General features: G+C 45.4%; 1 protein-coding gene across 1 annotated transcript; it reads left to right on the forward strand.

The window, feature by feature from the left end:
* Positions 1 to 286: 286 nt before the first annotated feature.
* USP30 (ubiquitin specific peptidase 30) lies at positions 287 to 14,665 on the forward strand. The gene is made up of 13 exons (XM_053993787.1): positions 287 to 331; positions 891 to 1,000; positions 1,971 to 2,156; positions 3,207 to 3,310; positions 4,944 to 5,042; positions 5,737 to 5,779; positions 6,033 to 6,127; positions 7,211 to 7,270; positions 8,275 to 8,361; positions 8,842 to 8,922; positions 9,669 to 9,888; positions 10,435 to 10,552; positions 11,401 to 14,665. The coding sequence occupies exons 2-13, from the start codon at positions 901 to 903 to the stop codon at positions 11,636 to 11,638; spliced, it is 1,431 nt and encodes a 476-aa protein (XP_053849762.1). The 5' UTR covers positions 287 to 331; positions 891 to 900; the 3' UTR covers positions 11,639 to 14,665.
* The last annotated feature ends 368 nt before the right edge of the window (positions 14,666 to 15,033 follow it).

Raw genomic sequence — 15,033 nt, forward strand, 5'->3', positions numbered from 1 at the left:
GCTCTGAGCCACGGCTCCGGGACACCTCGGCCGGGCTGCGGGACCGGCCTGTAACCCGCGGGGCTGGCCGCCACAGCGGTGTCGCCCCGCGAACGGGCCCGTCACCCCGCCCCGGCCCGCCCCGGGCCCGCCCCCGGTGCCGCCCGCCGCCACGGCCGCTCCCCGCCATAACCGCCCCCCCTCCCCGCACCACTTCCGGCGCCGCCGCCCGGCCGGTCCGCGCGCTCCTGCCGTCCCCCCGGCTCCGCCCGGCCGCGCGCCCGCGTTCCGGCGCGGCCATGCTGGCGGAGGGGCCGGTGCGGCGGCTGCTGCGGGCGGGGGAGGGGGCCAGGTCCGAGGGCAGGGGGCGGCGGTGACCGGAGCGGGCCGCGATGGAGCGGGAAGAGGCTCGGCATGAGCCGGGAGGGGGCCGGCTCTGAGGGGGAGGGCTGGCAGGCGGTGAGGGGGGAGGCGGCTGGGGTTGGTCGGGGCGAGCCCTGGGCCGAGCGCTCCCTTTCTTCCCTCACCTTCTTCATTCCCCTTTCCCTTCCTCCCTGCCCTTTTCCTGCTCCACTTCCCCCTTCCCACAGCCCCGTTCCCTTTGCGCTGGGGTTCCCGGGGATGGCCGGGGGGCTGCGTTCCCTCAGCCCCTGACCGTGTCCCCCTTTCCCCTCAGCCCCTGACCGTGTCCCCCTTTTCCCTCAGCCCCTGACCGTGTCCCGCTTTTCCCGCAGCTCCTGACCGTGTCCCCCTTTCCCCTCAGCCCCTGACCGTGTCCCCCTTTCCCCTCAGCCCCTGACCGTGTCCCCCTTTTCCCTCAGCTCCTGACCGTGTCCCGCTTTCCCCTCAGCCCCTGACCGTGTCCCGCTTTCCCCGCAGCTCCTGACCGTGTCCCGCTTTTCCCGTGGCAGGCACCGAGCCATGCGGAGCTGGGGGGTTCTGGGGGGCGCGGCGGCGGCGCTGGCGGCCGGGATTTACGTCCTGTGGGGCCCCATCAGCGGCAGGAAACGGCGGCGGAGAGGTACCGGAGGGGTCTGGGGCTGCCGGCACCGGGAACGAGCCCGGCACGGCCGGGCGGGATTTTGGGAAGGAATTTTTTTTTCCCTGGGAGGCTCTGGCGCAGTTCTCGGGGGTTGCCCCTGGAAGGGTCGGGCGGGGCTTGGAGCAGCCCGGGATTGTGGAAGGTTTAAATGCGTATTTTAATGCTCTTCGCAAATATAAAATGGAACGCTGTACGTACTGTGGAGGGTTGTTTCGTTGTGCTGTATTCATCCTTTTTAAACGGTGTGTTAAATGTAGTTTTAGGTTACAGCGTAATGTTAAAATAGAAACTCTTGCGATGTAAGATGTTTTTTACTAGCTCAAGAAAAGGGATGAGATAATCAAGAAGCTGTTCACACAGAGATAACAGCAACGGGAAATCTAAAGAGTTACAGCCTCCTTATCAGAAAAGACAAACATCCTTCCACCTTCTCTCCACCTTTATGGAACCACCAGGATTAAGGGGAAGAAGTTGACAAAAGCCAGAAAAATTCTTAATTTGCAAGGAATTTTTATGCATCATGTATGAGATATATGGATATGCAACAGGCTGTTGCTTTTAAGGGTTGTTCCTTTGTTTCCAAGGCTTGGTTTTGGCAGCTCAGTGCCCAAAAAATCCAGATGTCCAAAATTCTTTGCTTTTTATTGCCTTGTAGTGTCCTAATCCTCATTGTCCAAATTTTCATTACTCTAATTTTATTACTATTTTATTGCTAATTAACTTTGAAGCTTTTAAAAACCAAGTGATTGGTGTTTTCCACACCCGCCCAGGGTGTGGAAAAAATCCCTCCCAAACTATTCTGGGATTTTTTGCAAATCAACAGCACAAAGTGAACACAGAACTCCACTTAAATCCACTTTTTTTTTCTTTAACGACACAGCGTTCCTATGGAAAAGCAGGATGTTTTACCTGGGTTTCTTGCTGTAAACTCTTGCAATTCTCTTTGCAGGGCTTGTGCCAGGCCTCCTGAACCTGGGCAACACGTGTTTCATGAATTCCCTGCTGCAGGGCTTGTCCTCCTGCCCCTCGTTCATCGGGTGGCTGGAGGAGTTCACAGCCCAGTACAGGCCGGAGCAGGAGGAGCGGCAGGAGCAGCAGCAGCACCTCTCCGTGACTCTGCTGCAGCTCCTCAGAGGTGCCCGGACATTTTCCTCTTCCACAGCAAGGAGAAAATATCCGAGGGAGCAATGTTGTCATTTTTAGCCTCTTTTCCCAAAGAATGAAGCTCCTGGGGGGGGGGGTTGTATTCCCTATTTTATTTCCCTCTCTGATTTTCAGATTCATGGAAATGTCTTGGCCAAAGCTCAGCCTTTCACAGAAGGGTTGAATTCCATAGAATTCAAGAAATTTAGAGTTCTATTTAAAAAATTATTAGCAAATAATTTAAGCTTTTTTTTTTATTATTATTTCCCCAAGCTGACTGTTTTCCCCAAAAACCTGTGACAATTCAACCTCACTTTGCGAGGTTTCGGCTATTAAAAAAATAAAATAATATTATAAAAGAGAAAATATAAAATATTATATAAATATAAATTATTATAAAATAATCAATGTACTTTTATATAAATCTATATAATGAACAAATTATATAAATATATTTATGTATTTAATATATTGAATTTATTATTAATAAATATATTTATTATATTGATTTGATATATTAATGTATTTATCAATATGCTAAAATTAATAAATAAATAAACCATATTAGCAAAATTATATGATCAATGTTATATAAAATTAAAATATTATAAGCTATAACATATATAAAAATAAAATATTATAAAATATAATAAAATGTTATTTTAAAATTAATAATATAATTTTATAAAATCAATTCATAGAACAAATAAATTAATAAATGAAGAAACTATATAAATGAATTTATATAATAAATATTAAATAAATAGAAATAGAAATATTTTAAATATTCTAGAAAAAGAAAATAGAAAAGATATCATTATAAAATATAAAATATTAAGTGTTTTAAGCTCAAGGTGATTAATTTTTGGGCTAATTTCATCCCTGACACCCTGAAGGGACCCCCTGGCTTACCTCACAGGGTTGTTTTTAAAGGGAAGTTCCTGTGGAAGTGGTGTGAGGCTGGTGCTGCTATAACCCCAACAAGCACTGGTTTTTTAGCCCAGTTTTGGCTCCTCCTGACACTGCTGATTCCCTTCTCCAGCCCTGTCCTGCCAGGAGGTGACGGAGGACGATGTCCTGGATGCCAGCTGCCTGCTGGACGTGCTGAGGATGAACAGGTGGCAGATCTCCTCCTTTGAGGAGCAGGTGAGTGCAGGAATCAGGGGAAATCCCCCAGTGCCGGAGCCTTCCCCAGATCGGGGTGACTCCGGGTGGTGGTAAAGTCTCTCCTCCAACCCGTGCCTTCAAAGAAAGACTCAGTAGTCTTCAGTTGTCTGGTCTCAAGGCAGTTTATTGCAATAATCTCAAGGCACACAGACTCCCTGACATTCTCCCTGACTCCTTCTCCCTCTGCGTCTCTCTCCGTCTCCCTTCGTCTTCCCCTCCCAAGGAGCTGGTGCCATCTTTTATATCACACATTACCTATTAAATGTTTATAGTTTTTCCCCAATGCCTATTACCTATGTTGAACAGTGACTTTCTACTCTAAACCAATCTGTGAGTGCCAACACCACCAAGAACATGGGGAATAGGAAGAAGAAAGAAGGAGGACGGGGCACGCCCAAATCCCTCCATCTTAGAACCTCTGACCCCCATGTACAAAACTCAGACCCCTCTGTACAAGGCCTAAACCCCCCTGTACAGCACTCAAAAATCCTACCTTTTACTTTGTGATTACTTCTACTATAATATCTAAACTTTTGTGATTTCTTGTTCTTCCTGCAAAGTTGGTAAATTGTTCCATGGGTCAAACTCAAGACCACAGGGGTTTCTGGCTGCCTGCCAGGGTCTCAGAGGCTTCTGCCCTGGACCAGGAACATCCAAGAGTGTCTGAGGGACACCTTGGGTTCCGACACCCCAGAGCTGCAGCTGCCAGACCTGACTGCTGCTTCCAGAAAGTGATGGGAAACATCCACAGCTTGGGAATGGGGCTTTCAGCAGGCTGGGATATTCCTCAGGGAATCCCAAACCTTCTCTTTACCAACGGGGCCAGGAATATTAAAGCAGAACAGATCCCTGGTTTCCCTATGGATAATGGCTCTGTTCCCAGCTTTTCAGAATTCCTGATTAGTTGCAGTTCTTGTCAGTATTTCCAATGCATTCCATCAATTATCCCACTCCTGAAATACATTCCTGATTTCCAAGGATCAATTTCAATTTTGCTTCCCTCAAAATCCAGGAAAACAGGGATTTGGGGATTCATTTGGGGGTATTTTTTCCTCCTAAATGTTTTAGGTTTTTTTGTGAGTTTATATGATCCAGAATGTCTTGAGCACCTTGGGCTGCTAGGAAGCTTTTGGGGACAACAAAATAGATGCAATATAAACACTATTATTATTATTATTATTATTATTATTATTATTAAGAATAAATATTATAGGTAATATATATAATATATTTAATGTATATATAATACTATATATTATAAATTATGAAACAATGATTATTATATATAACATATAATAATTATATATAATAATTATATACAATTATATATAATGGTTATATATAATTCAAATAAAATATATGTCTTATATAATTAACTCTATTTCATATAGTTATTTAGATACTTAATTTTCATTATTATTTCTATTTAGTATGTGCTTACATATTATATATTTATATGTGCATGAATAAATATAAATATAATTATAAATATTAAATATAAATATAAATATAAATCCAGGCTCTGAGCTGTAATTTTCCCTTAATTTCCTGTGGATTTCCAGCCCTCCTGGGGTGTTTTTTTGATGTCTCCTGTTTCTGACTCCATTTCCAGGATGCCCATGAGCTGTTCCATGTCCTGACCTCTTCCCTGGAGGACGAACGGGATCGGCAGCCCCGTGTGACCCATTTGTTTGATGTGCATTCCCTGGAGGTGATCCCACTTATTTCCTTATCAGAAATTCCTGCAATCTGCCCAGATCCCCAAGTAGAAAGTGTATATTTAGGATATTTTGATTCTGTTCCCAAAGGTGTTCTTTAATCCTTTGACAAGGACCCATCAATTAGTCAAATTTAAAGAATTCTCAGGTTTTCTGAAGAAAATGCCTTGGAATTTCCAGTGTTCCTGCTTTCCTGAAGGTTTTTGCATCCCTAAATCCATGGGATGTAGGGATTTCAGGTAGTCCCTCCAAGCATTTACTCGGATCTGTAGTTCCCACCTGAAAAAGGGCTGAAAACTGCAAAAATGGCATTTCTGGAAGAGTTTTATGGAGGTAAAATTTATCAGCTTGCTGATAAACTTGATGCAGGTGGAAAATATCTGGTTTGCCTAAAATACAGACCAAAAAAAAAAAAAAAAAGACAAAACCTCCTATTTTAGTGTTCTGAGGCAGAGAGTCCTGCAGATTAATGATTCCTCTTACAAGCAATTGTCAATTATAAATTTGCTTTGTACCAGTTTTTTTTTTTGTTCTTACAAATATAAAGAGCCACAGTTTTTCTAATTGGCCAGAAAAGCCCACTAGGGATGAAATAGGAGCACATTTAATACTTCATGTATTAAATTTCTAAATCTTTTCTATGTTGCTGTGGTAGGGTTAATGAAATGTTTTTATTTCCCTCTGTAGCAACCAGAAATAATCCAAAAGCAAATAAGCTGCAGGACAAGAGGTAGGATTTTATCCCTTCTGGATATCCTGAATATTCATAGGGTAGTTTTGTTTATTAAAAGGATAATATTAATTGATCTTTGTACTGAACTGAAATAGAAATCAAAATTATAAATAAATCTGCATTGATTATTAATCACTGAGACAAAAATGTGCTTTGGAGGCATTAATTTTGTAACTGCAGGGCACAAGTGTGGGATTGGCGTGATGAAAGTGGATGGATGGAAAATCCAAGGACAATTTTTGTGTTGCAGGATCTCTTCCCCCTGTGTCCAACCACTGGAAAACTCAGCACCCTTTCCATGGAAGGCTGACCAGCAACATGGTCTGCAAGCACTGTGAGCACCAGGTGTGGAAATAGATCATATTTTATATTGTTATTAATATCTGTGTCATGTGAGAAGGGATTTCCAACACTCAGAGTGCTTCCTGGAACCATCATCCCTTGGGGATGAACAAGGATTTATCCCTAAATAGACTAAAAAAAAAAAAAAAAAAATCCATGTGATGCACCTTGTGGGGGTAACAGCTGCCTCATCGACCAGAATAATGGATGTTTTATTCTATTATTGAATTAACAATTAATTAATGAATAATATTACCTGAAAATCCACTCACCTGGGTGAGTTTAGGACTCGCTGCTCATTCAGCACATTTTGCAAAGATACTTAAAGTCCAGTTATCCCAGGTAAGGAGATGAAGATAACCTGGATAATGGAAAAAAAATACAGAAAAGAAACCTCATTTATAGCCCAAACCAAGAGAACATTTGCATTTTATTTCCCAAAACCTTGCAGATAAATTGGAGTGAGCAGGAGGAGGCCAAGCAGAACATTCCTGATGCTCCCTGGCACAACTGGGAAACGGAGGGGGCTTGGATCCTGTTCCACCAGGGAATTATGGACAGCACAGGGCACAGGCTCAACTTAGGAGAGTTGGGCTGGAATTTTTGGGGACTGATGATGCCTTGAAGGCTACTCAGAGCAGAGGCTACACAGTGTTGAAGAATAAAGTAGATATTTATTAAAAAGGCTTTCACGGGATACACCTCGGGCAGTAAAAGACCCTGGCCGTGGCTCCACCCAAGATTTTTCATACTTTTATAAATTTGGTCCATTTCCATATTGGGGTTAATTATCCAATTGCAGCTCCAGGTTGTGAAGTCCCATCCTCCCAGTTTGCTCTCCTCAATTGACACTTTTTGGGCCTTTTTGTTGTTTACACTTTTTGGGCCTGAAGCTGCAACGGTGTCCTTGGGGCTGGGGCTGGAAAAGGATTGTTTTGTCTGACTGAACGTGAGGAGAACTCGCTGCTAACACTTTATATGAAGTTCAGAGTTACAGACTAATGCAGTACAGAGTGTGGGAAGTATGAAAGCTAAAACTGAAATCATCACTGACATAAATGCTGGCTCTGGAATGTTCTCTTGCAGAGCCCTGTGAGGTTCGACACCTTTGACAGCCTCTCCCTGAGCATTCCAGCAGCTGTGTGGGTACGTATCCCACTGCTCCTGATCCATCCTGCCCTTCCCAGGCCTTCCTCAGGGGCACAGGACATTCAGAGCTACTTCAGGACTTAATTTTCCTGTTCTTTTTTTAATCCTGTGCTGCTGCAGGGCCTTCTCCCTAACGGGTGGTGCCAGGTTCTGATGAGCCCAACAAGCAGAACTTGGTGATGCCACCAGAACTTTCTGTTTCTCCTGGTGGAGGATTTGGTCTTTTCTGTGCAATTTGAAGAGCCCAAATCATATCCCCAAGGGCTGCTTCCCATCCTGGGAAGGTGACCTTCAGCTGGCAGCTCACACCTTACCCCATCCAGGCTTTTCCAGGGGGTGATTTCAACTGGGAATTGTTTCCATTTCCTTCTTGCTCTGAAAAACTTCAAATGACAAAACATTGTGGATTTTTAGGGCAACATCTGCAGGATATTTTTTGGGCTGTAAGAATTTGTTACTTCATGTCTGGTAGTGATTTCTTTCCACAGCTCATGGAAATTGTGATTCCTGTTTGCAGAGTGCCCTCCTGAGAGCCAGGATTGGGATTTGGACACATTTTCTGCTCTTTGTGTTTTGTTTTATCCAATCCTTGGCAGGGCAGGATATGAGGAGGGGCAGCAAGGAGGCCTGCATTCCATTAAAAGCTGTATTTCTCCTATGGAGAGGGCCAGAGAGCATAAAGTGACCCCTGAAGTGCTGGAATGAGAGATAAATAGGAACAGGACAGGAATCTGTGGTTTAAAACCCCACTGAAGGGCTCACACAGGGAATCACTGCTGCTGTTATCAAAAGGCTGCAAAGTTGTCCATGTTTAATCCAGGCTAAAGGGGAATCCCCACAGTTCCATGATCACCCAAATCCATTCAGTCAGTTCTTTCATGAAATAAATCAGCAGTTCTGTAGTTTCTCTATGGAAGGAATTATTAAAAATCCTTTCCCAAAACCCAGTGGAATGCACCCTAAAATTCCTGTAAATAATTCTGGCTTTTCTTGGCACTCAGGGTCGTCCCATGACACTGGACCATTGCCTCCATCACTTCATCTCCTCAGAGACTGTGAAGGATGTTGTGTGTGACAACTGCACCAAAGTAGGTCCCTTTGATTCCTGTCACTTTAATTCCTCTCACCTCCCTGCTCAGTTTTGAGCCTGCTGACACAATCCTGGCTTCACTTTCCATCTCTTTTTTCTTCAGGACTTGGGGAAAGCCTCTGGGATTTCAGATATTTAACAAGGAGTTCTTACCTCACAGAATATTTGAAGCTTTACTTAGTACTGTTGTTACAAAAATCTACAAATATTTTATTTTGTAGCTGCCAGGCATCACTAGGGATCTTTTTTTTTTTTTTTTTTTTTTGCTCTGGTATTGTTTAAAAATCAACAGAAGAGGCAAATGAGTGCAGTTCTGAGTGAATGGAGTTATCATTTCATCTTGCTTTTGGTTTAGAATTTTGACTCTTTAGGAATTCTGAAGAGCACTCCTAGGTGTGATTAATGCACTGAGCATAAACCAGACAATTAATTGCTCCTGTCTGCAGGTGCCTTCAATTTTTTTCCCTTTTCATTCCAGATCCAGGCAGAAGGAATTCTGAATGGACAAAGCATAGAAAACCAGAGAACAACATTTGTTAAGCAATTAAAGTTAGGAAAGGTGAGGCAAAAAAAACCCCTCCAAATCTCCTAAATCCTGTCACAGTAACTTCTCTCTTGGAGCTGGTTGTGTCCATTTCTTGCTATTAGACCACAAATGTTTTACTTTTCAAAGTAAACTCACCTGGCAAATATTTGTGGGCATTGAGGCTTCAACTCAACAAAAAAATCAAACACTAAACCCTTACAGGGTGTGAATATTCTCCTGTTATTTAGCAAAACACTTAAATGTGAGTTTGGCTCAGTGCCATTTCTTAGATTTTACATTAATTCTTCAGTGAGCAAATTGATTTATATTTATAGGGTTTGTAGCATCTTTAGCAATTCCTCATTTCAGAGAAATTAAAATATTCTGAATAGAGCTGGTGAGTAAACATCAGGTGTGATTTCTATTTTTTTTTTTGCTCTGTAATCCTGTCATGCAGAGGCCAGCAGGACACTGGAGTGTAATTAGGAGCCTCAGGTGCTAATAATAATAATAATAATAATATTGATAATGTACTTCTTGCTACAGCAATTACTTTGAATTTCAGCTCTTTATAACACTTAATGTTTTTGATTTTCCCTGTGCAAAGCCATTAATTATTGGGGATTAGGAGATACCAGGAATCTCACAAGAATTAGTGTCACATTTTAAGGACACTGTTGCCACTGAGTTTATACAGAGATAAGGAAAATACATTTCTTATTCCCTGGACTTACCACCTGTTTCTTTCCATGAAAAATGTGGATTTTCCTTTCCTGAAGCTGCCCCAGTGTTTGTGCATCCACCTGCAAAGGCTGAGCTGGTCCAACCAAGGCACTCCCCTGAAGAGACACGAGCACGTCCAGTTCAACGAGTTCCTGGTCATGGACATCTACAAATATCGAGTTCCTGGTCCCAAATCCTGCCAGGAGCAGCTCAGCCAGAAAAACTCTGAGGAGACAACCCCTGGAATGAAGGATGGGAGAGCAGGGAAACCTTCAGGTACCTCCTTTGCCAATGAAATGGTTCAGCTCTTTCTGCATGTCAGGGATCAAACATTTTCTGCAGGATCAAGCCATGAGCAGCATCTTGATGTGGGGCTCTGCAAAGAGGACAGAAATCCCTTTGCCATTCCCAAATTTACAGTTCAGGTTGGAAAATTCATTTTGATCCTACTAAATATATATATTTAAAAGAAAATTTTGTCCAAAGGAGTGTTGAACTTGGGATATCCTAAGGTTTTTCTTGTTAGGGATGTCTTCCAAGGCTTCAGGACAAGCAGAGAGGGAATGCTGGGAATGGTGGATTCTTCAAAAACAGTTGGAAAATCCATCTGTAGGAGGTCTGTCCTTAGGCAGCTCAATATTCCTTTAGTTGGGATTTTGGACACATGGGAATTTCCATATTTGTCATGTAAAATGAATTTGAATAAATTATCCTTTGGATATGAAAATCAATAAAATACCTTCATATCCCATGATGAGAAGCAGGGATTCTGTTAGCAACAGCATTCAAGTTAAATTCCTGAATTTCTCCTTCCTCTGGCAGATGCAGAACAACCAGCTGGTACCAAACCTCTCTTCATGAATGGTGCCTCCTCTTCTTCCTCTCCCTCATTTTTAATGTCCCCAGGAACTTTCCCACTTGCTGCATTCCCTGAGTGCAGGTAAGTTAGAAATTTGTACCCTCTCTCTTCATTTCTGTCCTTCAAATTGTCTCCCTTTCTTCTGTCCTTGTCCTGAGGCTGCCCAGTGACAGAATGTGATTTTTGTCCCAGCTCCTGTGCTTGTCTCTTGGGTGATTTTTAGTCCTGGGAAAGGGAGTAGGGCAAGTTACAAGCAAAACTCAAAATCTCCTTCCTCTGGTTCATGAACAGCCATAATCTCATTGCTGCTGGTTTCCTCTAGCCCTTCTTTTCCTTCATTTTCAAATGGTTGTAAGAAATCCATAGATTTTTTTCTCTCAGATGTTTTGATTTCAGTTGCACTTGCCATGATTCCATTTGATCAATCACCCTTGGGGGCTTCTGCTGATAATCCTTTTCCATAGAATTCCAGAACGGTTTTGGTTGGTAGGGAACTTAGGGACCATCCAGTGCAGTCCCCTTCCCATGGGTAGGGACACCTTTGACTATCCCAGGTCACTCCAAACCCCATCCAGCCTGGCCTTGAGTACTTCCAGGGATGGAGCAGGAGGTTTGAATCCCATAATCCCAGAATGGTTTGGGTTGAAAGGAGACTTGGAGATGCCATGACATCTTCCACTATCCCAGGTTGCTCCAAACTCCATCCAACCCGGCCTTGGACACTTCCAGGGACGGAGCAGCAGGAAAAAGCAGTTTGGCTCACAGAATGGTTTGGGTTGGAAGAGAACTTGGAGATCATCCCATCCCATGGGCAGGGACACCTTGCACTAGGGTTGGAGCAGCCGCACAGGGAGCCAGGCCCTCACTCCGTGCAGGAACTGTGGCTGCTGTGGGGGGTGTGTGCGTGTGGCTGACCCGTGTCCCCGCAGGGCCCCGCTGTACCTGTACCGCCTGATGGCCGTGGTGGTGCACCACGGGGACATGCACTCGGGACACTTCGTCACCTTCCGGCGCGCGCCGGGCGCCCGCGGCAGCCAGTGGCTCTGGATCTCGGACGAGTCGGTGCGCAGGGCCAGCCTGCACGAGGTGCTGGCTGCCAGCGCCTACCTGCTGTTCTACGAGCGCGTGCACGGCCGGGCCCAGCCCCAGAGCCCGGCCCAGAGCTGAGCCAGCGCTGCTGGGATGGCCCCAGCCCCGGGATCGTCCCAGCCCCGGGATCATCCCAGCCCTGGGGGTCGTCCCAGCCCTCGGGACCGTCCCAGCCCTGGGACCGTCCCAGCCCTCGGGATTGTCCCGGCCCTTGGGATCATCCCAGCCCTCGGATGGAGCCTCTCCGTTATGCAAAGCTCCCCCTCTCCAGGCTCCCTTCCCGGTGGGAACAGCTGGGAGCTGTGGTTTGTAGCCAGGTCCTGCTGTTCCAGCGCCGTGCAGCCCCGGGTGTGTGGTGAGGAGTGTTTTTCTGCCTTGTCCCAAGGCTCTGTTCCACGTCCTGACACGGCACTTTTCCCAGGGAGATGCTTTATCCCACACATTTCACTTCCCAAGGGAGAGCCCTGGAAAGGGTTGATGTCAAGCTGCTGTTGAAGAGCCCCTCCCCTGGCACCTCTCCCTTACGCACCAGCCCCTCCAGGTTCCCTTCCCTGTGGCAATGGCTGGGAATTGTGTTTTGTACCCAAATTCCCAGAGCTGTTCCGACGTCCAGCCCCAAGTGTGTGTTGAGCAGCCTTTGTCTGTCAGGCAGGGATTTTATCCCAAGGCTCTGTTCCCAGTGTTTCCCAGTGGGGAGTCCTGGGATGGGAAGCTGCTGTTGGCAATGATTTAAGACACAAAGTGCCTTGAGCTTCCCTGAACAGCTGCATTGCCACTGGCCCAGGCCTCTGCACGCCCACTGCGTCCTGGGAATGCCTCACACCCACGGGATGAACTCATGCAATCCCATTTCCCCTGACCCATCAAGTCAAGGCGTCTCCACAAACTGCCCCCATCCAAAGGATTTCCCTGCTCGCACGATTTTCCTCCTACTTTACTTCTTTATATTGTAAAGTCCTTCTCCTGATTTAAATTGCTTAATCCAGGAGATCATTTTGTATCTATTAAGAGCTGAAACCTTAATTTATTGCTCCATACCTTTGGAATCTAGCTGGAATCAGCACATGGAAGTGTTTGCTAGTGCTCAGTGTTGTCATTTCCTTCAGCACTGTTGAATCCAGTTGTTTTGTAGCATCAACTACAACTTTTAATGCTGTGATTTCCAAGCTGCTGTAACTGTTCTAGACTTGCCCTTCCCATTTTATTGCTGGAATCTGCTATTCCCAGCATTGGGATCCACGCTCCTGGCTTGCAGCTCAGCTGTAGAGCAGCCCCTGGCCTTGTTAAATGGAATATAAACAACAGGGCCAGGACTGGTGGGCACTTACTGGTCTCATGAAGAAATCTGGGAATCCTGCATCAGCTCCAGGCTGCCCTGTAAATAGAAATAAGGGGAATTGTGCTGTTCTGGATCGTTTGATGTGAAAAAAAAAAAAAAAAAAAAGAAAAAAAAAATCCCAAAGCACAGAGGGAAAAGCAGCAAAAATCCTCCTTTAAAAACCTGCTTTTAAATAACCAGGAATAAAATATGTAGGTTGTTTTTAGCTCTTTTCTGTCCTTGTAAGCTTGGAGGAGAAAAGTCCCTCATCAGACAAGCTTTTTTTCAGTGTGAAGTTTTCAAATAACAATGTCTTAAATAGCTTTTTTAGGGCAACTTTGTACCTCATGAATTCATAGTGCTGCCCAAAGCTCGGGGGTGTTCACACTTCCTCAGGAGAGGCTCCAAACCAGCCAAAGCAGAAGTGGTAAAATGGGTGGATATGCAAAATTATTTACACAACTCATCATTCCAGAGTCTGGAGCACAATTCCTGGCCCAGGTAATGCTCATAAATAAATATTACATAAATATTACATATAAATAGTACATAAATATTGATAAATCCACTGCTGGACTGGGACCTGGTTCTTGGCTGTGCTGCATGAGCAGTAGCTTGGTTTTAACTTGTTTTAATTTACAGAAAACCAAGAAAACAAGCAAACAAAAAAAATCCTGAAGGATGCAAAATGCCAAAAATTTGCTCTGGCCGTTAAAGGGAGAAGGAGCCAGCCCTTCCTACTGGGAGCCATCCAAAATCATCACCCCAACATCTCCCTCCAGCAGATCTGCCCCTGCACCTCAGAACTGAAACCATTTCCAGTGCCAGCAGTGGCTGTCCTGCATTCTCCAGGCTCAGTGCTCTGCTTGGGGGGGGGTTTCCTGGATTTGGGTTTTTTTCCTGGATTTGGGGTTTTTTCCTGGATTTGGGGGTTCAGCTGAGCATCCCCTTGGGCTCAGTTGTGCAGGAGGAGGGGCAGAGGACACGCACACTATGGACTGAAATCTGAAATCAGGCAGCTGGGACCAGCAGGTTTTCCCTTGCCAAGAGCTGTTTCCCTGGGCTGTGGATTGACTCTGGATCTCCCTCAAGGGCTATCAAGGGGAGAGCTGAGCCTTTTTTCTGGCTTTGCTTGGTGGGCTTGGCTTAACTTCAGGTGAGGAAGGGAGCAAAGCCCAGCTCCTTGGTCCTGGCCCTGAGCTGTGCCAGATCCTCCCAGCCCCCTGTGAGCTGGGGATCTGTGCGGGGCTTTGGGAGCTCATCCTCCCCTCTGGAGGTCCCTGGGATCTGTTTTCCAGTCAGCCACACCTGTGGAGATCACTGGAATTTGTGCAGGTGTTTGGGAACCAGCCCTCCCCTTTGCAGGTCCCAGGGCTCTGTGTTTGCCTCCCTTTGGAGGTCACTGGGATCTGTCTTTCCAGAGGTCACAGAGCTCTTTTTTTTCCAGCCAAACCTCCCCTCTGGAGGTCCCTGGGATCTGTTTTCCAGGCAAACCTCCCCTCTGGAAGGGCTCTATGCAGCCACAAGGCTCAAACACTGGTACTCATCCCTCCCAAGCTGCCATGGTGGAGAAGGTGTTAATAAATTGTAAAGAATTAAGAGCTCCAAGATGACATTTCTGTGTTTGGATTATTATTGTCTTATTTTGTGTGTTAATTTAAAAATGTCTGTTCCATCCAAGCACTGCACTGCTGTTTGAAGTTGCTTTATTTTCCACTTCAGGGTATTTTTGTAACTAACTGTACAGTAGCAATAAAAGAACAAACTTGGTAGAAAAATCAGTGTGGGAATGTCTTGAAACCAACACCAAGCTGGGAGCCAAAGGGGTTGAAACAACAGTTCACAAGCCCTGGATAAGAAGGATTTTCTGCAGGAGCTCTTCAGGCTCCACAGAGCATCTCAGAGTGGCAAAGGGTGGGAAGTACCAATTCCCAATTCCCTGCACAGGCCTTAATTCCACAGGAATAATGGACCCACCACTGAAGGCCAGAGCCCAGCACTAATTCCAGTGGCTGTAGCCAGGTTACAGAGGATTTGGTGGTTCCCATCCTCACCCAGAACTTACCATTCCTTGATGCTTCAAGATCTCTTGGAGACTGGACAGAATTCCCTCATTTTCAGCAGGATTCCCTGTGGGAGGTGGTGGCTTTCAGGC

Source organism: Vidua macroura, chromosome 18 (assembly GCF_024509145.1).
Source record: "Vidua macroura isolate BioBank_ID:100142 chromosome 18, ASM2450914v1, whole genome shotgun sequence".
In the NCBI taxonomy this organism is placed as follows: Eukaryota; Metazoa; Chordata; class Aves; order Passeriformes; family Viduidae; genus Vidua; species Vidua macroura.